The following is a 26861-nucleotide window of genomic DNA, read 5'->3' as shown; positions in this document are numbered from 1 at the left end:
TTCTTGAGACCCTCTCGTTCTGTCTCTGTAGTCAGCCCCGGCGTGGCGCGCCCCGCGTCGTCTTCGCACTGCTCATCGCCCAGCCCACGACTACACCGCATCGGAACCCACCCCCTGCTGTCCTTCTGCATACATTATATCCCCCACCAACTTTGTCTAGCTTCTTTTTTTCCCATGTAATTATCGCAAGCCTATGGCGTCTGGGTCGAGGAAGGGGAGTAGGCCGCGTACCGATGCTGCCTTCGCTCAAAGGCCGTGTTTCACTTATCTTCCTTTGTCTTCACTCCCATGAAAGATAATCACCGAGCAGGGGGGGCATTGGGGCCAACGGAGAGGATCGAGGGAGTAAAGGACAGTGAAAAGAGCAACACTGGGGGTAGGCAGTGTTCTACGTTAGTTAGTGGTAGTAATCCGCCGATGGCCAAAGATAGAATTGCTGAAGACCCTCTCTCGCCGACACGCGCTTTGCTCCTTTTTCGATATCCACTTCCTCATCTTTACCGTTACTCCGATGTACACACACGCATCGGGTAAGATGAGCTGGTCATGATTTGCTGAGACTCGGTCTGAACCGTAAATTCGCCACGTTCCGATGCAGAATGTTGCGGTGATATTCCACGTAGGCTGGCCCGAAACAATCCTTGAAACTGGTGCGGATAGCTGTTCACTAGTTGCGGTCAAGTCTAACATTGAAAGACATCTTGAGCTGGCCGTGAGAGCTACGGCTATTTCACGGGGTTGTCGTCACGACGGTATTGGAAGAAAACCGTACCTGCTGTCAGTTTCAAGAATATAAAAACCAGTATAGGAGAAGAAGGCTGAACGTCGAACACAAGTCCACAACAAATAAATATAAAAGGAGGCGGCGCGGATGCTTGTTGTTGTTACTTGTTGCTTAGTTGTATGGCTGCGATGGGTGGATGGCGTTTGGCGGACGGACGGACGACCGTCCGTCGAGAATAGATCCAGGTGGTTAGTCTCTAAACATGCCTAGCGTAAGGGCCGTCATTTGTTACTTGAGCTGGCAATTGCCCGTCACCTGGCGCTGGTCATGTAGGCAAGGATGAGAACCATAGACACAAATTGGGGCCAGCAGGCCTCCAGGTGATAGATGAAGGATGTTGGACGTTTCAATTTAGAAGAGCGGCTTTCTTTTGAGCCACTATTGAACTATAGAAAAAAGGGAAATAGGGGAACCATCATTGTCCACCCAACGTTTACATCTCAAGAGGCCCAGATACCAAAACCATGACACCATTAAAAAAATTGCAAAACCACCCCAGAAACCCAATCTTTTGCAACGAAGAAACTATCTCCACTGAAACACGCCTTAACCATCACACTCAGGCAGCCGCGGCAAGGGTGGTGGGCTCGACGCCGACACGCTCCCTGCTGAGGATGTCGAGCATGAGCTGGGTAGGGCGGTTATCCTTGAAGATCTTCTCGCTGTCCTTGAAAAGCTGAACGTTCTCAAGGTACTTGTCGAAGAGGTAGGAGCTGTCCATCGGGCCGCCCTTGGCCTCAGGGTGGAACTGAGTAGAGAAGATAGGGCGGGTCTTATGCATCATGCCCTCGTTGGAGCCGTCATTGAGGTTGACAAAGTACTCCTTGAAGTCGCTGGGCAGGGTCGACGAGTCAACGGCGTAGCCGTGGTTCTGGCTGGTGATGTGGCACTGGCCGGTAGTCAAGTCGAGGGCGGGGATGTTGTGGGCGCGGTTGCCGTACTTGAGCTTGATGGTGCGCGCACCAACAGCCAGGGCGAGGAGCTGGTGGCCGAGACAGATTCCCATGATGGGGACGGGGGAGGTCTCCATGAGGCGGGCCAAGTTGTAGATGGTCTCCTGGCAGTGAGTGGGGTCACCGGGGCCGTTGGAAATGAAGACACCGTCAAAGTTGTTGGCAACCTTGTGGATGGGGTAGTTGTAGGGGAAGACGGTGACGGAGGCGCCACGGCTGACGAGGCTGCGGAGGATGTTCTCCTTCACACCGCAGTCAATCAGGGCGACGTGGAAGCGGGCACCGGGGGACTCGACCACGAAGGGAGCCTTGGTGCTAACGCGCTTGACCAGGTTAATGGCGCCGGGGTCAATGAAGCTCTCGTCCTCGTCGGCATCGTATTCGTCACCAATGGTGATCCTAGCGAGGGAAGAGCCCTGCTCACGGAGGTAGGTGACGATCTCTCGTGTGTCGACGCCTGAGATGGCGGGAACACCCTCACGGGCGCACCAGTTGCCGAGGCTCTCGACGGCGGTCCAGTGGCTGTACTGCACGGCGACGTCGGCGACAACGACACCGGCACACTGAATGTGGGGAGACTCGAAGTACTTGAGGAGGTTCCACTGATCCCTCTGGTTGGAGGGCACGCCGTAGTTGCCAATCAGGGGCTGGGTGAAGACCAGAATCTGACCGCGGTACGAGGGGTCGGTCATGGACTCGGGGTATCCCACGAGGGAGGTGGTGAAGACGGCCTCGCCCGAGATGTTGGAGTTTGCTCCGAAAGCACGGCCAGAGAATACGGGGCCATCCTGCGAGTCACTGTTAGCAAACCTCGTCCACAATGGCACGCCAATGGCGATGCTTCTCAGCGGCGACATACTCGGATGGTAAGGGTGGCGTCAAGGTCGCTGACGGGGTTGGTAGCGCGAGTCTGGGTGGCGGGCATCTTGCGGCCCTTGCTGCCAGCGGCCTGGCTGGAGAGGAATCGGGTCTGAACTCGGAGCCCGGAGCTCAACCCGGCGGCACCCTTGGCCGCGGGTTTGGAGAAGGCAGCCAATCGGGAGAACATGTCGACTGGTATTCAGGAAGAGGTGATGTGTAGTGTTGGTTTGCTGGTTGTTTGGAAAGACACTCTAGGGGCTAGCAGCCTTCCACAAGTGGTCTGTTGGGGGTTGAAGGGCATGGTCAGTTTGTGTGCTCCGTGGAGGGGCGGTGTGAGTCAATGGAGGGCATCGTGCTAACCTGAGAGATAATCCTAATGATAGCGAGTCAGCAACCGAGATTTTCCAATTTCGAATGACTTGAAGAAGCAATGCCACAGAGTGCAAGCCAGACCCAGCAGCCCCAATTGGGCTATGGGCACTAGCATGAGACAAGAGTTTTGGCGGCGGGGTTGCGAGGAGGGAAAGTATCACGACGAAGACCGTGAGCGCCGACCGACCCCAACCCATGAGTGGAGGACGACAGCGAGAGCTCAACATACCTGAGAGGTGAAGACTGAAGGACGCCCGTTCATAAGGGCAGCTTGCAAAGGGTCAATCAGTAGAAAAGGGTAGTGAAGTTGCTCGAGACGAGACGTTGGTGTTGGAGGGATAATGGCCGGAGAGATTCTGTGACAGGTTTGGTGTGACAGGTTTTTTGTTGGAGGAGGAAGGGGGGAAAAAAGAGGAGGAAAACCGTGGTGGGAGGAGGTCGGGTAGAAAAATAAGCACGGGCGCCGGCACACGGAGGTCACAGTCAATCAGTCACACGCAGCAAACGGGGCGGGCACTCTTCCTGCTCCTCCACGTCCCCGTCCGTCCCCCGTCCCAAAGTGTTAAAGGTCCACGTCCCAGGTCACAGCCAGCAGCAGCGCTTGGGATGAGCGGGCAAATTTTTTTGGGCAGCTTGTCATTGGGCCCCTTTTGGGTATAATCGGCGCTGATACGCCAGCTACGAGGGGAGGGGCGGAGGCTTATGCAACTTGTTGCAGGGGAATCTCTCGCCGTCAAGAACGGGCACGGGCGCTGTTGCCCCTCCCTTCCACACCATCAAAAGGCGCGCCCGTTCATCCGCCCGCCGATGTCGTCCCTTATCGCGGGGCATTACATAATTCGCCCAGCTACAGACAACTCCGTCACGTCTCTGCAATTCGCGCCTTCAGTCACTTACCTCCCTTCCCTTCCTCTTATCAGCCGCCCAGGCTAGCTAGCCACCTTGACCAAACATTACATCACCAGCGCTGCAAGCACTGCGAATCCAGCCATGCCCAACTGCCATTGAGTCGGCAGTTGGCGGTGGGCAGGTACCCTGAACCGTAGGATCGACTCTGCAGCTGGCAGAGTCGCCGGGGTCATTACTCTGAAAGCTTCATTGTGCTGATAATTGACGCAATGTTAGAGTTGGTGGGCTTTGTGCGAGAAATATCTCGCTCTTCCTCCCTCTCCCTAAAAAAAAAGAAGAAAAAAAAAACCCCCCTCCAAAAAACGCCGTATTCGGAGCCCCCACTCGTGCACCGTGCTGACTTTCCATGCATAAACCGCCTAAGTGCATGGGCATCTCCCAACTCTGTCCTAAAGCGACCTTATCAATCGGGGCCGTCAAAAACGGGGTCGCCCCTCCGCCCACCAGTTTCTCCGTACCTATCGCAAGCTATCAGGCCCTCCCTTGTCGCAAACGGAGGAGTCGTCCCCCTTTCGAGTCTGCTTCACCGACTCGAGTCGGTGTCCCTGTTGTTGGTCTTGAAAGAAGCCAGACTGTGTCCGTACGGATAGAGAGACAGCCCATGCTGCACCATCTCCTCGGAGTCCCCGGCTCGCTCTAGGGCGGTCTGCCTTGTTCCTCTAATGACTCTCATCTAACAAGCTTTCAGCACACAACCACGATTGGGCTGGGAGCTGTTTTTCTACCATTTCTACAGAGCAATCCGTGCAGGATTTGAGTTGGCCAAAAGTCAGACATCCATACCACCGCTGTACCGACGCCGAGTGACCTCAAATGTGTGTACTCTGTAGTGTTGCTCTTAATGTGCCGGCAGCCTTCCTGCCGAGACGCTTGGTTGCATGCCAAGGATGCAGTTGCGAAGTCTCGCCTCTGGCCGAATCATTGACACCGGAGTCAAAAGCTGAAAGGCAGCCTATGGTAAGGAGGGGAGGACAATCGATACTCCGGCAGAGTCGGTCTGGAGCCTGAAAAGATCCCCGAAAACAACTAGCTCTCGAGTGAGGTGGTCAATCTGGGAAGATATCTCACTCAATCAAGCGATTGAAAGTCTTTCTGTCCGTGGATGTGGGTAGTAGAACTGGGGCCTAATCATCGAAGCCCGGTAATTGTCATAGTAAAGTCCGCCACACCTTGTCTTGAGCTATGTCGACTCAGAATCCATGTCTTGATGTGCTACAGTCAGAACCAGATCACCAACGTGGGCCAGAGTCGTCGACGGAGTGTCTATCCAAAGCTACATGCAAACGCGTGCACAGAGTCGTGTCCATTCGGTTCAACAGGGAATGAATATACTGTTTTGCCTCGGGCTTCTATTCGATCCCGCATCATTTCCATCGCCATAGCTGAACAGCCTCACATTACGTCCTAGAACATCCGTCAAGATGCCTGTGCCCAATGTCACAACCACAGCCTCCCGTCCATTTATCCATCCATCCATCCAACCTCTTAAAGGACATACAGCCGGACCCGTCTGCCCGTCTCTTCCGCCTCGGCAAGCATCCGCTGGTTCGCCCTGCCCAGCACTCGCCTCATCAAGAACACGGTGCCGATGCACAGCACCGAAAACACCATCATTAGCAGAAACGCAAGCAGATACCTCGGACTGTCCTCCGGCCTGAAAAAGTACGGGCTCCAAATGTTGCCGAACTGCGCCAGCAGACAGACGATGGCCGTTGCCGCCGCCCTCTTTTCCGGCGTCTCGCTCATCACGCTCGCGGACCAGCTAAAGATCAGCCCCGTCGACGCGAAGGCGCCGGGAAGGTAAAGGAAGCTGGCAAAGTACCGTGCTGGCCGGTTCGTTGTCGCGGCCGAGATGATGAAGCCCAGCATGGCAACGCAGACGGGACCGACGATGTGCAGGCCGCGGTCGGCGCGGCGGTCCGAGGAGACGGCGACGCAGAGGGCGATGGCGGTGGCGACGATGTAGGGCGGGGCCGTGAGGACGAGCGTGATGGTGTTGGAGCCAAGCTGGAAGCCGTGCACGATGGTTGGGAAGAAGCTGTTGAGGCCGTGGGAGGAGAGATAAAAAGCCTGCATGCAAACCTGTGCTCATCTCCGTCAGCCTCTGGACTCACCTCCACACCATAACACTTTCAAGGAGGTGGGAGACAACTCACAAATAGCCACATCCGCACATCCCTCACCGCAAGCCTCAGCCCGTTCCACACCGTCGTCTTCTGCTGCGGCACTGACACCCTGTCAGCCTCCATACGCTGGGCGGCGACCCGTAGCTCCTTGTCCGACATGAGCCATGAGCACACGCCCGTTTTGGACCCGACGTAGTCCGGCAGGAGTGCGAACGCCGCAAAGGCCGACACGAAGCTCCCTACGCCTTCCTGTCGTCGAGACGTCAGCGAATTTCCGGAATTTCCGTGGAATGGGAGAAGGGAGATAATCGAACAATGATGAATAGCCATTGCCACCCGGCCAGCCCGCGGGCGCCGTCGAGGTGCGAGAAGACCGCGGCCGCGACGAGCCCTGAGAAGGCCGTCGCCACGAGCATGCCCGAGTACAGGATCGCCGTGCGGAAGGCGAGCTCCTTTTGGGTGTACCAGCAGGAGAGGATGTAGAAGACCTGTCGAGGAGATTTTAGACTTTGGCGGATATGGTCAGAGATCGAGGGGGTAAAGGAAGATGAGCGACGTACACCCGGGAAGAAAGGGGCCTCGACAATTCCCAGCACGATTCGGATGGCTATAAGGCTGCCAAAGCTTTCTGCTGCCGCTGTCGCCGCCGACACGCACGACCAGGCGAGGACGCAGCACGGGATGTAGATGCTCGGCCGGACGCGGGTGATGAGCATGTTGGACGGCAGCTGGGCGATCATGTACCTGCATCCGAGGAATCAGCGACAAACAGCCCCTGACCAGACGAGAGCGGGGGGGGGGGGGGGGGGGGGGGGGCGTTTCGTCCTCCTACCCGGCGTTGAATATTGAAACCGCCGTGTTGAACTGGTTCCCCACGAGCCCGAGGTCCTTTTCGAAATTGTTCAGTTTGGCCTGCCTGCTCACCATCCGCACGTCAGCCGTTGGCATTCTTTCAAATCTCAACACACAAACACACAACACAACTCCACGACCCGAGAGCTTCCAACGTACGCGAGGTTGTTCCTGTCGAGGTAGTTAAACATGTACAGTGTCCAGATGACCGGCATCAGTGTCATGTCCAGCTTCCTGACCAGCCGCTTCTCGGCCGCTTGCCACTCCGGATGCGCCATGGCCACCTCGTCGGGGGTGTTTAGTCTCGGCGACGGCGACGAGGGCGAGGGCGGCTCGGCGGAGCCCTTTTCGGCCACTTCAACAGAGGCGTCCTTGCCCGAGACGGCGGCGTTTCTGCCCATGATGATGGTGATTATGATGATAATGTCAATGGGGACGGCTTGCCTGCTTCGCGCGAGATAATGCAACGTCCTCGACACGAAGGAAAGGAGAAAGGGAGAGGGGACGATCAAGGTATAAAGTGAACGTCCGGGTATTTCTATATCGAAGCGACTCGTCCATCGGCTCCGTGTGGCTAGGTGAGAGGAGCAAAACCCTCCACAAGAGTTAAGAATGTCATGCGTCAGGCCAAGTGTTATACCTTTCCTCAATCCCTTACCCCCCTCCCTCCCCTGCCTCAAGCACCAAGTACATGGGACAAATGTCTAAACAAGCAAACCAATATCAGCCCAAGCCGAGAGGGGGAAAAAACATAAAAGGATCCCGATTACGAGCTCGAATGAGCCAGACAGTCATACTCGGACCTCGACATCGAGAGAGTGTCTTCATCATACTGGGCTCCATCATACTGGGCTCCATCTTACTGGGCTCTCATTAGCGTTCCAGGCTCGAAAGCCTATTGTTTCCAATATTCGCTCCTGTGTGCCTCAAAACTCAAACTCTAAGACGGTTGTGGCTGCTGATACGAGGGGTAAGCATGCAGCATCATGGGCAAGACAAACAAGCAAATCAACGGGATGCACAGGCTTCAGGCCGATCAGCCCGAGCCCCGAGTCCTGACTGCGCCAAACTTTCCAGATTAAAATGCAGGCCATCATCGGATGGTCTCGACACTCGGACGATCCTCACCCCCAAAGGCGTCGCGGGTGTCTTTGGGACCGATGCCACCGTCGCTTCTCCCACCCACCTGTCCCACGGATGACGAGAGACGGCAGTCGAAAACTTGGCGAGCAGGCCAGCAGCGCTGGCCGTGGAGAGAGGCTCTCCCTGCGGTGAGATTCTTGCCACTACATGTGACTGAGAATGACATCCCTGAGCGAAGCTTTCTTGGACTGCAGATGCTCAGATCTCGCTTTTGGCGAAGCTCGGAGAGACTGGCCATCAGTCCCGAACAAAGCACATGTACTAGTAATAAGTTTGACGTGGCTGCGAGCCACGATGCAGTCCGCTCGCCGCTCCGGGTTCTCATCAACTCGCAGAGCACGGAAGCCAAACACTTGAGGGATGCTTCCTCCCCGGCCAACACTGCAAGGACGTAGCGTTCCCTCGTGACGACGGTAGCTGACTCGGAGGTCGTCAACCCAAGCACACGTATTCCGGCCTGGGAAACGAGTTCAATAATGCCGTCCTGGGCACATCGAGCAAACGCCACCACGGAATCTAGGGCATCATTATGCATTCCCACTACCTTTCCACTCCCTCCATGACCCATGGTTGTAATCCATCTCCCGCTGCGGGAGGTCCCTCCCAGCGGTTGTGAGGCTCGCTGTGAGTTTTTGGTCGTGGTAATAGACTATCCCGGCACCGACCGGCTTTGCCGTGCCGTTTCCGAAATGATTGGCAGGAAGAGTTGGAGCCCCAATTGAATTAATTACCATGGGATTCCCGCAAGAGGAAGAAGAAGAAGAAAGGAAGAAGTGGAAGCGGGGCCGAGAGAGCGTCCACAACGTGTGGAGGTGGGAGTACACAGCACTTGCGTCATGGGAGGGCAATAACGACGGATACAATTAAACAATACCGGGTCTTGGCGGCTTTCTCGGATGGAGGGTGGATGGGGAGGGTGTGGTAGTGGTAGTGGTAGTGGTGAGCCTTGGGGTCTTTTCCAGGACTAATCCAAGCTTTTCACAAAAAAACAACACAGAACCACAAGACCAGTCGAAACTTGCCCTTGGTCAATAGTCGAGATCATCAGTGGTGCCCCTGAATAAGCTAAGAAGAAAGCTTACTTGGTGTCGAAAACACGACACCTCGCTCCCCGTTCGTTACCTCACAAGCTCCAATATCGGGCAATGTCAAGCGGCAACACCTCAACCCCGGTCTCGGCCGCGACGAAGCTGAGGCGGCGCCTGGAGGAGACTGACGACCTCATCCTCCTGCCGGGCGTCTACGATGGCTTCAGTGCCAGGATCGCCCTCGACATCGGCTTTGACGGCCTCTACATGGTACGGTCCTTACGGTCACCCTCATCCACTCAACCTACACCGCATCCCGCTCAACCCCAACGCCCTCACTAAACTAACACCTAAAAACACACACACACTCAGACCGGCGCAGGAACTTCCGCCTCCAAGCTGGGCCTCCCGGACCTCGGCTTCGCAACCCTGGACGACATGCGTTCCCACGCCGAGATGCTCGCCAACCTCGACCCGTCCGTCCCCCTGGTCGCCGACGCCGACACGGGCTACGGCGGCCCCAACATGGTCGCCCGCACCGTGACGCAGTACGCCCGCAGCGGCGTCGCGGGCCTGCACATCGAGGACCAGGTCCAGACGAAGCGCTGTGGCCACCTCACGGGCAAGCAGGTCGTCGACGTCGACACCTTTGTCTCGCGCATCCGCGCCGCGACCCTCGCCCGCCAGAAGATCGGCTCCGACATTGTCGTCATCGCGCGGTCCGACGCCATCCAGACTCACGGCTTCGACGAGGCCATGCGCCGCTTGAAAGCCGCCGTCGCCGCCGGCGCGGATGTCGCGTTCCTCGAGGGCGTGACGTCTGCTGAGGAGGCACGGAAGGCTTGCGAGGCGCTGAAGCCGACACCCGTATTGCTGAATATGGTCGAGCACGGCGCCACGCCTTCGTGGACGGCAGCCGAGGCCAAGGCGTTGGGGTACCGCATGATGATCGTGCCGTTCGCGGCCATCGCGCCGGCGTACGAGGCCATCCGCGAGTCGCTGGTCAAGCTTAAGGAAACCGGCGAGATCGGGACAAAATCTGACTTCTCGCCGAGGAAGCTGTTCAGTATCGTCAGCTTGCAGGAGGCCATGGACTTTGATGCAGCGGCAGGCGGAAGCTCGTATAGTCAGGTGTAAAAGTTGATGTGCTGTGCCCAGGCCCGGTTACGGTTCCCAGGCGCTGTGGAAAACAAATAGGCGAATAAATGGATTGCTGCTCAAACGTACCGCTGATGGATGTTGTGACTTTCGTGACATTGGCCTTATTCGTCCGGGGCAAATGGGGGCTTTGAAGACGGACTGACGGACAAACCTCTCGAAGCAAGGACAAGCCAGGAATACTGGTGCATTTTATCCATCAGTTACATCACCGCCACCAAATCGCTCGCTATATCCGGTCAAGTGATGCGGTTAGCAAGTCTCTCGTCACTGAAGCCGACCAGCAGGCAAAGTGGACAAGCTTAGACGATACTCGGACTACACTGTGTGGTGAGCGGCGATGCAACAAGGCAATACATTGTCAACGACCTTGTGGCCGGGAAAGGTTGCATCGGAACCGGGTCTATTGCCAAAAAAAAAAAGTCTTTTCGTACTGATACAGGCCACCACACGCCGCTTACAAGGCACCGAGCTCCTTGAGCTTCGCAACGAGCCCGTTGACGTCCTCGACCTTGCCGCCGCCCTGGCGCACAGGAGGCTCTGTAGAAAAGCGTCAGCAACCGTCCTTCGGCCGGTCCGGTCCAATCCCTCGCCCCAACGCAGACCCCTAATGAGGAGTGTGATGTGGGATTGACCATGCGCGACGACTCACCAGTAACCTTGAGCACCTTCAACCGTTTCTCGACTCCGATGCCGTAGTCGGCCAGCTTCTTCTTCTCGAGTGGCTTCTTCTTGGCCTTCATGATATTCGGCAAGCTCGCGTACCGCGGCTCGTTGAGCCTCAGATCCGTCGTAATGACCATCGGCAACTTGCCCTTGACTGTCTCGACACCGCCGTCGACCTCGCGCGTGACGCTGACGCTGTCCCCCTCGCCAAACTCGACGATGCTCGCCGAAGTCGCCTGCGACCACCCGAGGAGGCCAGCCAGCATCTGGCCCGTCTGGTTCGCGTCGTCGTCGATGCTCTGCTTGCCGAGGATGACGAGGTTGCTCTTGTGCTCCTCGGCGGCCTTGCGCAGCAGCTTCGCGACGCTCAGCGGCTCGAGGTCATCGCCCTCCTTGGTCTCGACGTGGATCGCGCGGTCGGCGCCCATGGCCATGGCCGTCCGCAGCACATCGACGGCCTTGGGGGGGCCCGCCGAGATAACGGTGATGTCCTCGACGCCGCCGGGCGCGCGCTTCTTCTCGCGGATGCGGACCGACTCCTCAACCGAGAGCTCGTCAAAGGGGTTCATCGAGTGCTTAACACCGGCCGTCTCGACGCCCGTCTGGGCCTTGTTGACGCGGGGCTTGACCTGTTATGGGGGTTCGGGCTTCCCGTCAGCTACGCCCATCACAAGCCAATACTTTTTCCGAGGGAAGGTGCGCAAAGGTCTAGCATTGCACTGGCACGACGTACGGCATAGTCAATAACCCGCTTTACGGGCACGAGGATTCTGAGGGCGGACATGGTGAGCTGCTGCTTCAATGACCCGGTCCGGTGTTGATGCGTGGGCGAGTGATTCCTTTGGGGATTGGAAGGTGGGAGCAAGCTCGAGGTCTTCACAAAGTCAGGTCCGTGTCGTCACCGGGGGGGATGAGACCTCCGTACACTGTACACTCACTAGCGGGCACTTAGCGATACCGGCTAACCTCGGGCCATAGCCCCACCTCAAACCCTTTTCGGTCATTCAGGACAGAGACGCCGACTTACGCGCACATATTCCCGGTACTTGTGGGCGGTGCCGACGGCGTCTTCGAGCATTTCGGCTTTCCATAAAACACCAAATCGGTGCTTCTTTCGTTGCCTAGGCAGTTCTCTGTATCGGAACGGTGTTCCAGTCACTGCCAAAACACCCGATGGTCGTCATATCACATATAGAAACCCAAGTCCTCTTTCCAACAAGTGATATTGCAGCTCAAGTTGATATTCTAGTATGTGACATGCAGGCCAGCAAAAAGTAAGACTAACGCTCAACTCAAACCCACTCACCCCCAAATGCCCTGTCTTCCCCTGGTTCACCAACGAGCAACGTCCGCCCCTTTACGCTCACCAGTCATCCCATCCCTCGTTGTCCTTCTTCGCAGCAGGCGCCGCAGCGCCGCCTGTCTTGCCACCCTTGCCCATAGCAGCGGTTCCGATCGAGCTGCTGCTGTTGCCCTGCCTCTGGTCCGCCAGGCTGCTAAAGCTGTCCCAAAAGTCCTTCTTGCTCTCGTCCAGCGGTGCCTGTCTTGACGCGCCGCCGTGGCCGGCCCCGCCGTTGTTGGGCCCGCCCTCGACAAACCGGTTGAAGCCCTCCTGGGCGTTGCGGGCGCTCTGCTGAGCGACGCGCTGCGCTTGCTTCGCAAAGTCCGACTCGGCCAGCTGTTCAAGGAGAGCGTCTGATTAGTCCCGAGTTCCTCGTCCGAGCCGGTGCGGGCGGAGATAGTGTAGAAGGGTCACCCACCTGTTTCGCTGTGGGCTGAATGTAGCCGTCGTTGACCGTCTTGGCCGTCTTGGAAACCGTGCTCGTGAACCAGCCGAAGCCTTTGGTCAGAGCGGCCACCGGGTCCTTCTGTAGATCGTCGACCGTCGGGATACCACCGTCCTTCTTCTCGGGCATGGGGCTGCTTCCGAAGCCCGCGTACTTGCCTCCCTGGCTGGGCGGCAGGTCATCGGGTCGGGAGGCGTTCTCTGCTCCGAGCTTGGAGAAGTACTTATCGTCCACCTTGACCTTGCGCCCAGGGCTGGCCGAACGGCTGTTTGTGCTGCCCAGCGGCGTGGATGTCCGGCTGGCAGGCTTCGGAGCCGCTGCCGGCATAGGCTTCTTCTCGCCCGGAACGTACTCCTTGCCCTCGACCTTGGCCGAGAGCCTATCCTTCCACTCCTCGCCCACCTCGCCGCTGTATCGCTCCGCGATCGTCGCGTCGTCCCACGAAATGCCCCGCATCTTTGTGTCTTCGTGCTGGTCGAAGAAGTTTCGCCAGTTTTCGTTGCCGCCGAGGCGCATCCGCTCAATCTCGACCTGCTTGAATGCGTCCATCGAGATGCTTCGTACAAAGGAGATGTGCACGCCAAGGCCGCGGTGGACGCCGGCGCATGACAGGCAGATGAAGATGCCAAACTTGGGAGAAGCCCATTGCGGTGATGGGGCGTTGCAGTCGCAGCAGACGTTGTTTTTGGCCTCCTTTTGGATCGCGGCCAGCTGGGAGGCGAAGGGGGGTTAGCGGAGGACCGCGCGGTCGCAATGAGCCGTATGACGTCCAGAAAAACTCACCTTGGCGCGCGTCTCGGGGTCAACCTCCCACATGGCCTTGGAAGCCATCGTGGGAAGTATTCAGTAGGGATTATGAGCGAAGGGTATCTGACGGCGGAGGGCGAGTTGGGCTATTCGAACACGGATACGTTGTGAGGTTGTCGCAGCAAGAAACTGTGGAGGGGCTTTCCTGATGTCGATAAGGGGCTTGCGGGCTCCAGACCAGGGTATGATAGTCTGGGCGCCTGCGCTGGCTGGGCCCAAGCAAATCAAATGTATAAGGGCCGGCGATGAGGACACGCAAGCCTATATTATAATTGATCAGTCTCTTTTCCAAAGCAGCCACACTCCAACCTGTGCAACTCAGTGAAGGAACTCTTAAGACGAAGTCATAAAATCAATAGCAAGGAGTCAAGGCAATACAATACAATGCAATACATACATGCAATGGCAACTTCCCAAGGCATGTCGCAAAGACAGGGGACGACACCATTTCATGGGGTTCTCTGGAGACGGGACATAGCAAAAAGGCCCAGACTGTGGTTCTGGGACACTTGGCTTTTGGGGGGCTCCGGTGCTATGGGCCAATAGCCATCCTCCGACCATAGCAATGCATCACTGAAGTCAACCACATGTTCCTCCCCCCGTTGAACAGCAAACCCAGCCAGATCATTCGATTCCTTGTCGTCTTTGTTTGCATGGCTATCTTCCATGTGCACAGCAGCGCTCAGTCTGTCTGGCAATCAGTTCAGATGGTTGCTGCACGCCGGAACCATCACGTAACCTTAAATCACCGTTTGCATATGAGACAGTCGACCCAACTAAGCTCCTGGGTTTGTTTTTGGTGTTGCACCGCCTTTCATTTTTAACTGCAAAAAGCTACCCGATTTTCTTCGTTTTGCGCCAAACTTTTCCTCGTCCTTCCAGACCGCCTCCAGCTAAAGCTATTGTACAACCCAGCCTTGGGTGACGGAGAAAATGGAGGTTAGGTAACAAATACAGAGAGGTGGCCAGTAAGATCATGAGAATTAGTCTAGGGATCATGGGAACCCTGAACATCTTGTTTGCCCTATCTACCGAGAACGAGTCTGGTCAAAAGGCAGACGTAGATGTAGTCGGCCACCTGTTCCGGGGCACTTCCAAAAAAATTCGAAATCGTCGTAATGGGTACCGCATCATAAAGCTCGTAAAGGCAGCATCTCCGAGTATTTGCTCAAAGACGCATTGCCGGGGCTGTAGGCTGGTCGCCTACGTTTAAGAGGCGGGAGCAGCAGCGGGAGCAGCGGGGGTGGCAGCCGCAGGGGCAGCGGCGGGAGCAGCTGCAGTCTCGGGAGCGCCCGTGCCGTTGGCCTTGACCTCCTCCTTGGTCTCCTCCTTGGGGGCGTTGGCCTCCTCATCAGTCTTGTCGGGGCTGTCAATAGCGACCTTGACAGCGATCTCACGGCCCTCAATCTCCTTGCCGTTCATCTCGGAAACAGCCTTCTGCTGGAGCTCTTCGGAGGCAAGGGTGACGAAGCCGAAGCCACGGCCCTTGCGAGGCTCACCACGAGCCTGGAGCTTCTTGATCATGAAGCGGGGAATGGGGCGCAGAGCGATCTTGGCCGACGAAGGCTCGTAAGCGGCGAACAGCTCCTTGAGCTATTGGAATGTGTCAGTAGAGAACCATCAAGGCACAAACCGGCGATAAAACTGACCTTCTCCTCGGTCAGGTCGTAGGGCAGGTTAGCGACCATGACCTTGGTCTTGGAGGCGATACCGTCGGCAGGAGGGCCACGCTCGCGGCGCTCACGGGGAGCACGAGCCTGCTTATCGGCATCACTCTTAGCGTCCTTGTTGGTGGCATCGGTCAGAGGAAGAACCTCAGAGGTAGCAGGAGCACCGGCAGGGACCTCGGTGGCAGCACCCTCGACTGGGGCGCCATCCTCCTTATGAGGTGTTAGCAATGGTTCAGCAACTGAAATGGGGGGGGGTGACTCACGCGGCCACCACGGGCACCACGTCCACCACGGCCGCGGCCACGTCCACGGCCACGACCGGAGGCGCGGCGGCGGTTGCCCTCGCCAGCACCCTCGCCGTTAGCACCCTCGGCCTTCTCTCCAGCGGGCTCAGGTTTGCGGGCAAGTTGAACCGAGACCTTACGCTCGAGAATCTCCTTGCCGGAAAGCTCAGAAATGGCGCGCTCAGCCTCAGAAGGAGTCGAGAGGTCGACGAAGGCGTAACCAACCGGGCGGTCGGTGCGAGGGTTCTTGGGAATGGAGACGGACTCGCTGTGAAAAAAGGCGGGTCAGTATGAGTTGGCATGCGTGACGCAAGTGGGTGGGAATTTGCGGGGCTGAGGAAGGAGAGGAGAGGAGAGGCCACGCTGCAATATCACAACGGTCGAATGAGGCGGTCTAGACAACGGGTGCAGCGACCGACGACGCCATGCTGAGCCCGACGGCGATGTAGTACAGCCCGAAAGAGGCGCGGCAAGCAAGCAAGCAATGACATGATGCCACAGGCTGTGCTCGATACCATATGTGGGGAAACAAAGACGCTTGAGGGAATGTACAGGACCCAGGGCGAGCTTCCGGTGGAAGCTACAGGGGGGGTCGCAGGGCCAAAGAAAGGGATATTTTGAGAGACGATTGAGAGAGGCGTATAGACTTACACAAGGTAACCCTTGAAGAACTCCTTCAACTCCCCCTCCGTTGTCGCGTAGGCCAGGTTGCCGATGTAGAGACGACGGCCCTCAGCAGCGCTGGCGAGGACGGCATCGTTGTTGGCGGCGGGCTTATCGGCGGCCTTGTCGGAGATAGTGGCATTGCTCAGAGCATTGGTAACGTCATTGACGGCTTCGGAAACCTTCTCGACGACAGCAGACATTTTGGCGGTGGTGGTCTGGTGGATGGAGATGGAGGCTTGAGTAGGTTTGACTGCGTTCCGGTTGGAAGTGCGTGATAACAGATGACGTGCGAACTTAGACCCGGTGACAGGAACGAAGATTCGGATTGGGGTAGAATGGAAGTTCGGTGAAGTTGAACTCTGAAACAATGAGGGGGAATTTTCTCAGGGTAGCTTGGTGCCCTAGAAAGCTTGAAAAAAGTAGACAGACGACGTTGCGTTGCGCGGTGACACAGGATCTTGAAGTTGTGATGTGGAGGGAAAGGAGAGAGGAAAGGGATGGCTCTAGCCGCGCGACCTGAAATACAAATATTTTTTTCTCTTGGTGAGCAGGGGGACCGACGGACGAGGGTAAGCGAGGCGCAACCCCACCGAGCAGCAGGTGCGGCCCACGTTCTGGGGACCTGGCAGCTGTGGCGGTGCGAAAAGACGAGGATCCAGATGGGTACTTTCCTATTGTGTCTGCAGCAACCACACAGGGGCTGGGGCTTTGGGTGGGAACGAGAAGAAGGGGGTAGGCGCGAATGGAAATGACGGCCAGCCAGCACAGGCAACGTTGAGAGCGTGTGCTCGCCGGATCACGAAATGGCCCTGTTGTTCTGTCGTCATTACCATATGTTTGTCAACACAATGACGCTATGTAGACTGGAGATGTCTCGGCCTGGCATCGGGGGATTTTCTTCTTCTTTCAATTTCTCTATTCGCTGATGTCGGTACTCGACTGCATACGCTCCGTCTTTCTACTGCAATGGTCGATGGTTATCATTGCCTCATGCCATGCATTCGTTGATTGTACCTTTCGAGGCAGGCAGGAGGGGGGGGCACGAAAGGCGGTCACGGCCATGCCAACAGTAGAGTGGGAGAAGTTGCCACGGTGCGTACCGTACGTATCAGGTATTCCGGGGCAAGGGCGGCGGAAAGGTGGAACCGTGCGATAGTGTTAGACATGGCAGGTACATGTCAGAGCAAGCCACAGAGCGGAGCACGGGCATCGTGATGGGATAGACGAAAACCCCTGCAAGAGAAACACGGTACTTCGGACAGTGGTAGGAGCTTCGTCGATGCTTCTTTTTCTTTTTCTTCTTCTTCTTCTTCTTCTTCTTCTTCTCTCAAGCCCTGGGCCCTCTTCGACTGTCACATGGCCACGAGATCAACAGCAAACACATGCGATCGTCATCGGTTGACATAACTTTCTGTGGCATGCAACTTACGCGAGAAGAAGCCTGTATGGTGTGTCTGGGCGGCGACAACGGCACCGCTCAGCCTATCAGTAGAACGAATGAACGGTATGACTCTTCCCCCGCAAATTGGTTGCGATGGGATCCCGGCCAAGCCTGGCCTGCTCCAGTGTCCACCTACCGATATACGTGTGTTCGTGGAGCCATTGCAAGCCGAAATGCAACAGAAAGCTCGGCAGCACCGCACCATTTGTCTTGGGATTAAAGGGGGCAAGCAGAGGGTTGCCGCCGTTGCGTGCGTTCTAACAGCCCACAATCCTTTGTATGGCATTCGACAACACCAACCTGATCAAGCGCCTTTCTGACACGGCTTGTCCGCATACAAATCCCGATAGGATGTTTTGCAACTCGACACCGGCAGGAGTTGCACCAATCTGCCCGTGAGCGGATGTGCCGAGGCATGCAGCGATGCCTTCCTCGAACGGTCACTCCTCGTACATGGCCAAGAAACCTCATTCCGGAAGCTGCCTCTCGATTTCCCGTCGGCCAATCTTTCAGGTTGACCTTTCCCAACTGCTGCATCCAAGGACCAACTCAGGATCGCCCAGGTCTTCCGCGAGCGAGATGACCACTACGCGTGGAGGAAACACGAGTTATTGCCTCCTGTCCATTGGCCCCGTCTAACGTTACGATGGCTCGCCGTCGCTCCCCCGCCGATAGTTGCGAGAAACATGCGCCGGAGATTTAAATTCCAGGGTCCACCAAGCTCGACAGCTGCCGTCTGACGTCCACCGATTGAGTTAAGTCTCATCCTACCTACCTCACCTTCGCCTTGCTTCATCAGCTCCAACAGGTGCCAACGCAGTCCTGGTTTCTTGGGCTGCTTGCTCCCTGCAGTAGCTCGCTGTTCACGCTGATTGTTCTGATACAGCAACAAGACTAAAGCGCGTTCATTCAACTACAGTAAGACTCGGCGGCTGGGCCGGTCGGTCGTCAACAAGGGTGCCTATTCGGGGCTCGTTCCCCGTCCCCCGTCGACGCCGCCCTCCCGTATCCAGGCTATGGGATAACGGGACCGCGGAAAGCTGCTTTGGCGTCCGAAATTGGATCAGAATGATACAATTTCCCACGGCCCACTGGATTTCGCGGAGCGCATGAAGCTTTCGGAGAGGGTCCCCCTAGCAGGCCACGCTAGAGCTTCCGGGGGGGTCGCAACGGTGCCATGCAGGGGAGGGGGATGCTGCCGAAAGAAGGGACGAGGGCAGAAATTTCCCCCTTCTCCCAGCTTCCATTACCCATGCTGTGGCCAACTGGGTGTCTCAGTATCCAAACTCCCTACCAGAATCGACTCTATCTGAACGTTCAACAACACCAATAAACAAGGGGAGAGTTATCGCGGCCATTGCTCCACTGTTAATCTCCCGATACTATGGCTGCAAGCAAACTGATGAATGCTGCTTGATCATCGTAGGAATATACCCGGAGCAGCTGGGAACCTCGCGTGCCCACTGGCACCAATCAACAAAAGAGGCGCAGAGATGTCAGCACCCTCCCTCCCACTTCGATTCAGGCGACAACCTGAGTCGCAAAGCCCGTCTTTCCGCACTAAGGACTCAAGGAGCCTCAACCTTCCCCACAGGAGCTTCTTCAGGACGGGGCGCTATCACTGGCCCTGCATCGAGGTGACACCAGCACCCGCCACCCGTATCCGCCCAGCCTTTTTTTTTTTTACCTCACATGCAAGGCCCAGCACGCCGCGCCGCGCCTTTTTGGTGGCTCCCATGTTCCCATGGCCACCCTAATCCCGACAAGATTGGGTGGTCAGCGAGTTCGGCAGTTGGCCCAGTGCGTCTTCAATGCGATTCTGCGCCACACGCATGAGCATTTCTGGATCTTGGGAGTGAGTGATCCATCCATGCCTGTGGCTGGTTGTCACACACTGGATGTTCGTACCGCAAATCTACATGTCACCCAATAAGAGGATGTCTTCGGTTAAGCCTCGAGATTCACTTGTAGAGTCGTATCGCGATATTTTATTTGTAGTTTTTCTTGTTGTTGTCTCTCCTTCAACTCGATGTGTAAATTGCGCTTAACACCAGGCGAGACCACGTGACTCTGTTAAGGACTCATGCCTTTTCGCTGAATGATTTCTGTGGCTCCGATGCCGCTTGGGAAGCAAAACCCCGTCTGCGAGAAGCTGCACCTCCCCGCCAACACCCCAGAGCCGATTTTGATACGAGTCACTCACGACTCGGCCGGCGACATCCAAACCAATTCCAAAGGCCAACGGTCAAACAAGGACAGCCTGGTCTTTCGAACTAGAAACCGAACTCTCACTGAAGACTTGGATAAAAGAAAAGAATGAAAATGACAGACCCAACGACAGGCCCCGAGCCGGCGCGGGTAGCCGACCTGCCCGGCCGGTCCATGCTGATCCTCTACGGCTCGGAGACCGGCAACAGCCAGGACATTGCCGAGGAGATCGGCCGCGACGCCCAGCGGTTGCACTTCAAAACCAAGGTCGACGAGATGAACGGCGCTCAGCTGGTGAGCTTACCTTGACCCCCTCGTCCCCTCGATACCCGGGCTCATGGCGAACTGGCACGGAGGGGGTTTGCGAGCCTGCAACTCTCGAGGCGGCACTGCCGCTCCGTATGCCCTTCAATGACCTAACAAAACGTTGACTTAATTGCCCTCATAGAGCACGCTCCTGCAATACACGCTCGTCGTCTTGGTCATATCAACAACGGGCCAGGGCGACATGCCCCGCAACTCCGGCACCTTCTGGAGGAGCCTGTTGAGGAAGAAGCTGCCTTCGGGGTGTCTGGGCGCCGTCCGGTTCACGACGTTTGGGCTCGGCGATAGCATGTATATCAAGTATGCCGTCCTCCCTATGTGGCTCTGTGCAGCCCCTGTGTGATTGAGGGACATGGCCATTGCGTAATTTCATCGTCAGACTCTGACATCGGTGATAGGTTCAACTGGGCTGCGAGGAAGCTGCACAAGCGGCTGGAGCAGCTGGGGGCCGTGGAGTTTTATCCTCGAGGAGAAGCTGATGAGCAGGACTCGGATGGGTGAGTCGTTCTTGCGTTCTATCTCGTTCGTCGCTCATCCCATTTATTGCTTTTATGCTTGACCCTGCCTATTGGCTGCGGTGCGACTTGCGGTTACCCGGAGCCCCTGGATATCCTCTCAGTTGGAGGGCCAAGCTAGTTGTATCAAACCTCCAACAGTCCCTGACAACTTCTTATTGCTCCTCCTACTTCTCTTCCTCCTCTTCGCTATATTTCGGTGTCCTCCACACCTTGCGGTGAGGATTTGCGTACCACGATGTCGCCTCTTGGTCGGCGATGTGTCGTTGAGATTGGCTCCTTGGCCCAGCGTCGTTCCTCGAACCTATGCCATTTTCCGCGATATACGTTTCCACGAATGCTACTGACAAGCCTCCAGCGTGGACGAAAGATACATGCCATGGGCAGCCGATCTGCGCAACAGGCTGCTCGACTTATACCCGCTGCCCGAAGGACTCAACCCTATCCCAGACGACGCCCTCCTACCTCCAAGATACACCGTCGCACTGGCATCCAGTTCTGGTGCACCGCAGAGTCAAGACCAGTGGTCCAGAATCTTTGCGAACGGCCACGCCGTTGAACCCGCAGGCCAAGAAGCTCAATCCGACGACAACACCGACGCTACAACCACAGTCGAGGACCTGACCCAGAAGACAGGTTTTATGGCCATAACCGAGCGCTCCCCGTCAACAACGAACGGGACCGAGCCCCCGTATGACCAGCCGCCGGCAACCCTTCTCCCCATCCCCGGCGGCCAAGACGCCTCCCTCGAGCTCAATAAGCGGGTGACCCCCGTAACTCACTTCCAGGACGTCCGCCTCGTGCGTCTCGCCCTTGATCCGACCCGGAATGGACCGCCCACGATAAACCCATTTGACAGCCTGACAATCTACCCCAAGAACTTCCCTCAAGACGTCCAGAAGCTCATAGATCTGATGGACTGGTCCACAATTGCAGACTTGCCCCTATCCTTTACCCCCAACCTCTCGACCTCCTCCTCCTTCTCCTCATCGCCGTCGTCGTTGTCGTCGTCGGGACCGCCAGCTCTCCCCCGCGGCCTCTACATCGACCTCCGCCGCCCGACGACCCTCCGCGACCTCCTCACTCACAACCTCGACATCACCTGCACCCCGCGCCGCAGCTTCCTCAAGGACATGTCGTACTTTTCCTCGGACGAGTACCACCGCGAGCGCCTCCTCGAGTTCACCATGCGCGAGTACACGGACGAGTTCTACGACTACACCACCCGGCCGCGCCGCACCATTCTGGAGGTCCTCGAGGAATTCACCTCGGTCCGCATACCGCTCGCCCGCGTCCTCGACATGTTCCCCGTTATGCGTGGCCGGGACTTTAGTATCGCCAGTGTTCATCACTCCTACCCCGACTCCCCTCCGTCTCCTGATCCATCCCAACCGGCACCGGTATCGACACCGGCAGCACCAACGCGCAGAACAAGCGTGACGCTCCTCGTAGCCCTCGTGAAATACAAGACGATCCTCCGCAAGACCCGCCAGGGCCTCTGCTCGCGCTATCTCGAATCCCTCACCCGCCTCGGCGCGCCCCTCCGCGTGACCCTCAACCGCAGCTCCGCCTCGCTTTACGGGCCGGTTCACGCTCGTAGGCCCTTGTGCGCTGTCGCCACCGGCACAGGCGTGGCGCCCCTCCGCCTCTTTGTCGAGGAGCGTCTCTCACATTCGTCATCTGGCGTAGGCGACACGGCCGTGTTCTTCGGTAACCGCAGCCGGGACGCGGATTTTCACTTCCGGGACGTGTGGGAGGACCTCGGGGCCCGCTACGCCGCCGTCGCCTCCACTGCGGAAACCCGAGACTCGGCGGCAACGGGCGGCCATTTCGACGTCCACACGGCCTTCTCCCGCGACCCCGCGGCCCCGCGGCAATACGTCCAGGACGTGATCCGGCAGCACCCATCGACAATCCGCGCCATGGCCGCCTCGAATGCCATCTTCGTCGTCTGCGGCGGCAGCCTGAAAATGTCGCGCGCCGTCAAGGAGGCCGTCAAGGACTGTATGCGCGGGGACGCCGACAAGTACCCGGACGACGCCGCAGTGGAGGCTGCCTTTGCGGGGCTGACGTGGTGGGAAGAGATCTGGTGAAGTGGGGGCCTGGATATGCTTGGTGGTGCCGTGACGCCAGACGGCGTGTTTGGGGATCATCAGGGAGACACGCTGCTGGTGGACGGACTGTTTAGACAGCCCTTGAAGACGAAAGTCTTGGGTGGGCAGAGCCTAGTATAAAAAAGAGGTCGTGTTTGTTGAGACATGCATGTTGAATAGAAAACACTTTGTGGATGGTGCCAAGGAGAAATACGGCTTAATAGAATTTGACAATAGAGAGGGGTGTCGCGGCTGCGATCCAACCCTGAGCAAGTTAATCAATGTCGGCGTACAGACGGAATAGGGCTTCATCGCCGTTCTCAAATGTGTAAGTATGTCTCTTCTTTATTGAGCAGTCTGGAGTTATGGCTAGGGGAGCGTTGCCCAAGCACACACCTGCGACCACTTCCTGCATCCGCCGGTGTCTTGACATAGTGCCTTCTCGGGCATTTCCCAATGGTTTACGCCGAAAGGAGGCGCAATTCTCCCATCTCGAATTTTGCCTGTATCCTGCCTATTTTTGGTATTCAGGACGCCGTTCCCCGACGACAAAAGGAAAGACTAAAAAGGCACGCCTGGACAAAAGATAATGAAACCGAGGACCGGACCAGGACCCATTTTGTAACGATGCACCACCGTACGCCCGCCGCTCGCTGATATCTCCATCCCATGGTCGGGGTGCACATTTGTTCCAAACTCCTTCGCTTTTTGATCTGTACGTGCGATAACTAGGGAAAGAAGTGTGAAAAAAGAGGGAAGGAAGGCAAAGGAAGTTAAAATGGTGCGGCAGCCCGCTGTTCTGCGCGGCCAAGCATTATAAGTGGTATCGATGAATGTTCAAACAAATAATTCGAGAAAGCGGCCTATCGTTAATGCTCCCAGCTGTAACGTCGTTCCGCCGGCTGAGGAATGTGAATGAACTCAGAACCGTCGAGACGATGCAGGCTTCTTAAGGAGTCCGACTCCTCTTCGCGATTTCTGATGCTCTCTTGGAGGGTCGCTTGCCCTGTCAGCTCTTGCGCCATCAGCTCCTCCTCGAACTCGGTCCAGTTGCTTCCCAGAGTGTCGGTTGAAACTCGACTCGCGTCCAGAACCTGGGGAACAACGACGTCCATGTTGCTGCTGCCTTGACGGTACGTCAGCGGGGCGGGAATCGTCCGGGATCCTGGAATGGTGATGTGCTCCGGCAAGGGGCCCAAGCAGACCACATTAGAGGAATCGATTAGCGTTCTTTGGTGAGTCGGAAGAGGAGAGGCGGGAAGGGCAGGATAAAGAATGGACGGCGATGTGTTTGAGAAGTTTGACGAGCTCGACGTCAAGGCCTCGCTCTCGGGAGGGGTAGGCTGCGGAACCGTGTTTCCGGCGTTGCTGACAGTGAAAGTATGCGAGTGGTACGACGCGGCCTCCGTCGACGGGGATGAGAGATCCGATATGCGGTTTGACCATTCGCCTGCGCGGGAGCTCATTGGCGACGGTAATGAACCATGGGTTGACGACGACTTGTCGCAGGATACGGGAGACGACGGGGAAGATGGAGACGCCGGCAACGAAGACGGCAGCGGCCCGATTTCCTCAGGCGAAAAGTTTACTGCAGGACTCGTGTCTCGTATCGCTTTCTCTGTAAGCGGGAAGTCTGAGGGGTTTTCGGGAGGGGTGTATGCCGGCAAAGGGCCTCGAAGCTGAATTTCCACGTTTCTCCTAGCCAGTTCGTATGTGTCGACGTTTTGAGTATCGTCTGTCCCCAACACTGTGTTGTGCTCGAGAACCGACTTACCGCCATCGCCATTCAGCTCGACTGGGGCTACTGGCACTGGCAGTTCGTATACGGCGTGGTTAGCGTCAGCCGCCATTTCTGCAGTTGGTAAAGTGCTTCCCATGGCCTCGTTTGCAGATGCTTTTTTGGTCTTCTTTCTGCCCAGTATTTTGGTGAACATCTTGGCCACGGGGCTCCTTGGTGGGCCGGGTGTAATCGACGAGGCGGCGTCCTTTCCATCCTCCAATGCTCTGGTCGTGGTCCTCAACTTCTTTCGGCGGTGGTTAAAGTACCAGCAAGCGAATATGACCATGCATGCCGCGACAACCCCCGCCGCAACACCGCCCATCTCCGCCGCCGAGAGACCACCTTGCGAGTTCACCTGAGCAGGTGGTCGTGCTAAAGGGCTGTCGTTTGGTTGTGCAATGTTCTTCAGCTTCAGAGACTGCAGCGGCTCATCTGGGAAGAGGGCCTGATGGAGAGAAAAGACGCCAGTGTCATACTGGGTGATCAGGTATGCTTCCTGGAGGAATGATCTCCCAATGATGAACGTGTCCGTCAAGTTAGATGATCTTCGTAGTGGGAAGTAGGGAACAGGAGGTTCGCCCAATCCGATCGTCTCGCTTTGGAAGGGGTACCGCAGGACTTGGGCGAAGGCTGCCGCGGTGATGGTGATGTTGACGACGCCGGGAACTGTGAGGGGATTACCAGAATCGTTGCTGTTGTCATGGCTGGTAAAAGAGAAGGTGAATGAGTAAGATGACAAGCCGGACTTGAAGTCGGCATACTGTTCGTTGGTGACAGTATAGAGGTTGAACGTTCTATTGTACGTCAGGTTGAAGGCTTCTGCGAACTGGTCGCAAACGGCGTCCGGCAGCCAAAGATAGGGTGTTGAGCTATCGATCGTGGCACTGAACGAGGTTGACATGTTGGACAAAATCCTCGTGGTGGTGTTCCAACCAGCGTGCAGCGCCTTGTCTTGACCGGCCGACACTTCGATGCCACGAACAAGAGCGTTAGGAAGCCCATCGCTGGGGTCCAGAGTGAAGTTGACATTATGCGGCACAAATCGGCTCGCATCGTAACCTCCTAGTGTCACGGAACAAGGCGTACCAGAAGCACCCACTGTATGTAGTTAGATCGGATACTGGACGAGAACTACCTTCGTACTTACTGTAGTATGCACCAGCAGTGTAACCGTAGCTGTAACTGGGAATCCAACCATAATTCTTGACCGCTTGTGTGAGGGGTGAATCGGTAACCGAGTTGCCAAAGCTTCCTTTGGTGATGCCAAGCCCGAGGTATCCCAGGTAAAAGTTGGTACTGTTGATTGATGCGGTGATGATGTTGTCCATACTCATTGTGCCGCCCGTCAACAAAGTGGATGAGAGCTTGTCCAGGCCGTAATCGCCATTTCCGCCATAGGCAAGGTAATCAAGGCCAAGCTGCCATGCGCCCAGAGGGTTCCAGGATTTAGACTGGGCAATCGTGAAAACGTTGCCTCGGGCGTTGCAGATAGATTCGTCTTGTTGTATGTTAGCCGAGAGCATTCTGTGTGCGGCGCAGATCGGCATGTAAATGCCACCAAAAGCTCGTAAAAGCAAACTTACTTCCAAGGCAGCCACCGGGCCCAATGACCCAAAGTTCAGACAGAGACGTACTCGCGAGGACATTGACAGACTGTCCAGGCGTGCCGACCTGGAGCTTAATCGTCGACCAGTTCCCATCGACACCGTACCTTAAGGCGGTTTAGTTCGTGAAACGAAGCGCAAGTGGGAGCTCGGGGAGACGGCACATACCAGTCACTGGAAGGAGTGAGAGCCATGGCGGAGCGGCTCTGCGCGCCGACGAGGCCGGCAAACACTGAGGCGACTAGAGTAGTTGATAGCATGTCGTCGATGATAAGGCGGAGCGCGACTGGTGGTTCTTTAGAGGTGCGCCGAGTCACCAGGTCGTCTTTGCGATTTGCATGGGCGTCCCCGGCGGCGGGGGATGACTGGCCGCGCGAAGGCGCGTCTCCATCAACCGGAGTCAACTATCGTCAAGCCCGTCTAGGCAATATGAGTTGGATACGTCGGGACCATGTCCTTTTTACCCCCCAAGGAATCGATATCCGGAGTTTGAAGATGAAGCCCAACAACATATGATGGGTGAGGCCGTGAAGGAGCAGACAATTTAGAGGAATGACCGAGAAGGATGGGGGGAACGTGCAATTTTGGGCTCGCGGGATGATCAACAAGAAAAACTAGCTTCTGCCATCGGATTGAGTGGGTGGCAGCCGAAGCAAGATGGCGTCCTTGCCATGGCTATCCAGGCAAAGAGGAGCACAAGGACCAACTCTGAGCAAGGGCGGTGCCGCTCTCAGCATGCCGAAGCAAGGGAAGGCCGGCATGGTCGAATGACACAACGGGGTGTAAGACAAGGATCCAGGCCTCCTCCGTGCCCAGCACCGGTCCGGTGG

General features: G+C 56.8%; 8 protein-coding genes across 8 annotated transcripts; 2 read left to right on the top strand and 6 right to left on the bottom strand.

Moving 5' to 3' along the window:
* Nucleotides 1-1196: 1196 nt before the first annotated feature.
* Nucleotides 1197-3366, bottom strand: CDEST_05245 (Putative carbamoyl-phosphate synthase small subunit domain, glutamine amidotransferase). Its single transcript, XM_062921404.1, has 4 exons — nucleotides 3200-3366; nucleotides 2959-2971; nucleotides 2597-2878; nucleotides 1197-2525 (listed from the first exon to the last, which is right to left on the bottom strand). The coding sequence occupies exons 3-4, from the start codon at nucleotides 2783-2785 to the stop codon at nucleotides 1344-1346; spliced, it is 1371 nt and encodes a 456-aa protein (XP_062777455.1). The 5' UTR covers nucleotides 2786-2878; nucleotides 2959-2971; nucleotides 3200-3366; the 3' UTR covers nucleotides 1197-1343.
* A 1997-nt stretch (nucleotides 3367-5363) lies between these two features.
* On the bottom strand, nucleotides 5364-7296 carry CDEST_05244 (Putative major facilitator superfamily, MFS transporter superfamily). The gene is made up of 6 exons (XM_062921403.1): nucleotides 7017-7296; nucleotides 6838-6921; nucleotides 6566-6749; nucleotides 6320-6493; nucleotides 6036-6254; nucleotides 5364-5961 (listed from the first exon to the last, which is right to left on the bottom strand). The coding sequence occupies exons 1-6, from the start codon at nucleotides 7256-7258 to the stop codon at nucleotides 5365-5367; spliced, it is 1500 nt and encodes a 499-aa protein (XP_062777454.1). The 5' UTR covers nucleotides 7259-7296; the 3' UTR covers nucleotide 5364.
* A 1641-nt stretch (nucleotides 7297-8937) lies between these two features.
* Nucleotides 8938-10165, top strand: CDEST_05243 (Putative pyruvate/Phosphoenolpyruvate kinase-like domain superfamily, ICL/PEPM; the record flags this gene model as incomplete). The annotated part of the gene is made up of 2 exons (XM_062921402.1): nucleotides 8938-9298; nucleotides 9401-10165. The coding sequence occupies exons 1-2, from the start codon at nucleotides 9146-9148 to the stop codon at nucleotides 10163-10165; spliced, it is 918 nt and encodes a 305-aa protein (XP_062777453.1). The 5' UTR covers nucleotides 8938-9145.
* A 378-nt stretch (nucleotides 10166-10543) lies between these two features.
* On the bottom strand, nucleotides 10544-11930 carry CDEST_05242 (Putative electron transfer flavoprotein, beta subunit; the record flags this gene model as incomplete). Its single annotated transcript, XM_062921401.1, has 4 exons — nucleotides 10544-10726; nucleotides 10839-11481; nucleotides 11586-11726; nucleotides 11880-11930. The coding sequence occupies 4 exons, from the start codon at nucleotides 11928-11930 to the stop codon at nucleotides 10644-10646; spliced, it is 918 nt and encodes a 305-aa protein (XP_062777452.1). The 3' UTR covers nucleotides 10544-10643.
* Nucleotides 11931-12081: 151 nt separating this feature from the next.
* On the bottom strand, nucleotides 12082-13594 carry CDEST_05241 (Putative Arf GTPase activating protein). The gene is made up of 3 exons (XM_062921400.1): nucleotides 13423-13594; nucleotides 12613-13350; nucleotides 12082-12530 (listed from the first exon to the last, which is right to left on the bottom strand). Exons 1-3 carry the CDS (start codon nucleotides 13468-13470, stop codon nucleotides 12216-12218), a joined length of 1101 nt encoding a protein of 366 aa, XP_062777451.1. The 5' UTR covers nucleotides 13471-13594; the 3' UTR covers nucleotides 12082-12215.
* A 644-nt stretch (nucleotides 13595-14238) lies between these two features.
* CDEST_05240 (Putative RNA recognition motif domain, nucleotide-binding alpha-beta plait domain superfamily) lies at nucleotides 14239-16566 on the bottom strand. Its single transcript, XM_062921399.1, has 4 exons — nucleotides 16052-16566; nucleotides 15380-15668; nucleotides 15096-15326; nucleotides 14239-15039 (listed from the first exon to the last, which is right to left on the bottom strand). Exons 1-4 carry the CDS (start codon nucleotides 16264-16266, stop codon nucleotides 14656-14658), a joined length of 1119 nt encoding a protein of 372 aa, XP_062777450.1. The 5' UTR covers nucleotides 16267-16566; the 3' UTR covers nucleotides 14239-14655.
* Nucleotides 16567-19205: 2639 nt separating this feature from the next.
* CDEST_05239 (Putative Flavoprotein-like superfamily) lies at nucleotides 19206-22918 on the top strand. The gene is made up of 4 exons (XM_062921398.1): nucleotides 19206-20009; nucleotides 20164-20339; nucleotides 20438-20536; nucleotides 20913-22918. Exons 1-4 carry the CDS (start codon nucleotides 19824-19826, stop codon nucleotides 22645-22647), a joined length of 2196 nt encoding a protein of 731 aa, XP_062777449.1. The 5' UTR covers nucleotides 19206-19823; the 3' UTR covers nucleotides 22648-22918.
* On the bottom strand, nucleotides 22652-26581 carry CDEST_05238 (Putative aspartic peptidase A1 family, aspartic peptidase domain superfamily). Its single transcript, XM_062921397.1, has 4 exons — nucleotides 26200-26581; nucleotides 26011-26138; nucleotides 25575-25925; nucleotides 22652-25525 (listed from the first exon to the last, which is right to left on the bottom strand). Exons 1-4 carry the CDS (start codon nucleotides 26289-26291, stop codon nucleotides 23517-23519), a joined length of 2580 nt encoding a protein of 859 aa, XP_062777448.1. The 5' UTR covers nucleotides 26292-26581; the 3' UTR covers nucleotides 22652-23516.
* Between the last annotated feature and the right edge of the window lie 280 nt (nucleotides 26582-26861).

This window comes from Colletotrichum destructivum, chromosome 3 (genome assembly GCF_034447905.1).
Source record: "Colletotrichum destructivum chromosome 3, complete sequence".
Taxonomy (NCBI): Eukaryota; Fungi; Ascomycota; class Sordariomycetes; order Glomerellales; family Glomerellaceae; genus Colletotrichum; species Colletotrichum destructivum.
The sequence above is the reverse complement of the archived record's forward strand: the minus strand, read 5'-3'. Positions and strand labels throughout refer to the sequence as shown.

Bases quoted from the DNA above. Each gene is read 5' to 3' on its own strand.
- CDEST_05238 (XM_062921397.1), bottom strand. From the start codon at position 26,291: ATGCTATCAACTACTCTAGTCGCCTCAGTGTTTGCCGGCCTCGTCGGC. The intron at 26,139-26,199 runs GTATGTGCCGTC...AACCGCCTTAAG, and splicing joins CTCACTCCTTCCAGTGACTG to GTACGGTGTCGATGGGAACT. The intron at 25,926-26,010 runs GTAAGTTTGCTT...ACATACAACAAG, and splicing joins GCCCGGTGGCTGCCTTGGAA to ACGAATCTATCTGCAACGCC.
- CDEST_05244 (XM_062921403.1), bottom strand. From the start codon at position 7,258: ATGGGCAGAAACGCCGCCGTCTCGGGCAAGGACGCCTCTGTTGAAGTG. The intron at 6,255-6,319 runs GTTCGATTATCT...TCTCGACGACAG, and splicing joins GGCAATGGCTATTCATCATT to GAAGGCGTAGGGAGCTTCGT. The intron at 5,962-6,035 runs GTGAGTTGTCTC...AGATGAGCACAG, and splicing joins ATGTGCGGATGTGGCTATTT to GTTTGCATGCAGGCTTTTTA.
- CDEST_05245 (XM_062921404.1), bottom strand. From the start codon at position 2,785: ATGTTCTCCCGATTGGCTGCCTTCTCCAAACCCGCGGCCAAGGGTGCC. The intron at 2,526-2,596 runs GTATGTCGCCGC...AGTGACTCGCAG, and splicing joins ACGCCACCCTTACCATCCGA to GATGGCCCCGTATTCTCTGG.
- CDEST_05239 (XM_062921398.1), top strand. From the start codon at position 19,824: ATGAAAATGACAGACCCAACGACAGGCCCCGAGCCGGCGCGGGTAGCC. The intron at 20,340-20,437 runs GTATGCCGTCCT...CATCGGTGATAG, and splicing joins GGCGATAGCATGTATATCAA to GTTCAACTGGGCTGCGAGGA. The intron at 20,537-20,912 runs GTGAGTCGTTCT...ACAAGCCTCCAG, and splicing joins GATGAGCAGGACTCGGATGG to CGTGGACGAAAGATACATGC.
- CDEST_05240 (XM_062921399.1), bottom strand. From the start codon at position 16,266: ATGTCTGCTGTCGTCGAGAAGGTTTCCGAAGCCGTCAATGACGTTACC. The intron at 15,669-16,051 runs GTAAGTCTATAC...CTTTTTTCACAG, and splicing joins TTCTTCAAGGGTTACCTTGT to CGAGTCCGTCTCCATTCCCA. The intron at 15,327-15,379 runs GTGAGTCACCCC...ACACCTCATAAG, and splicing joins GTGGTGCCCGTGGTGGCCGC to GAGGATGGCGCCCCAGTCGA.
- CDEST_05241 (XM_062921400.1), bottom strand. From the start codon at position 13,470: ATGGCTTCCAAGGCCATGTGGGAGGTTGACCCCGAGACGCGCGCCAAG. The intron at 13,351-13,422 runs GTGAGTTTTTCT...TTCGCCTCCCAG, and splicing joins ACCCCGAGACGCGCGCCAAG to CTGGCCGCGATCCAAAAGGA. The intron at 12,531-12,612 runs GTGGGTGACCCT...CTCCTTGAACAG, and splicing joins TTCAGCCCACAGCGAAACAG to CTGGCCGAGTCGGACTTTGC.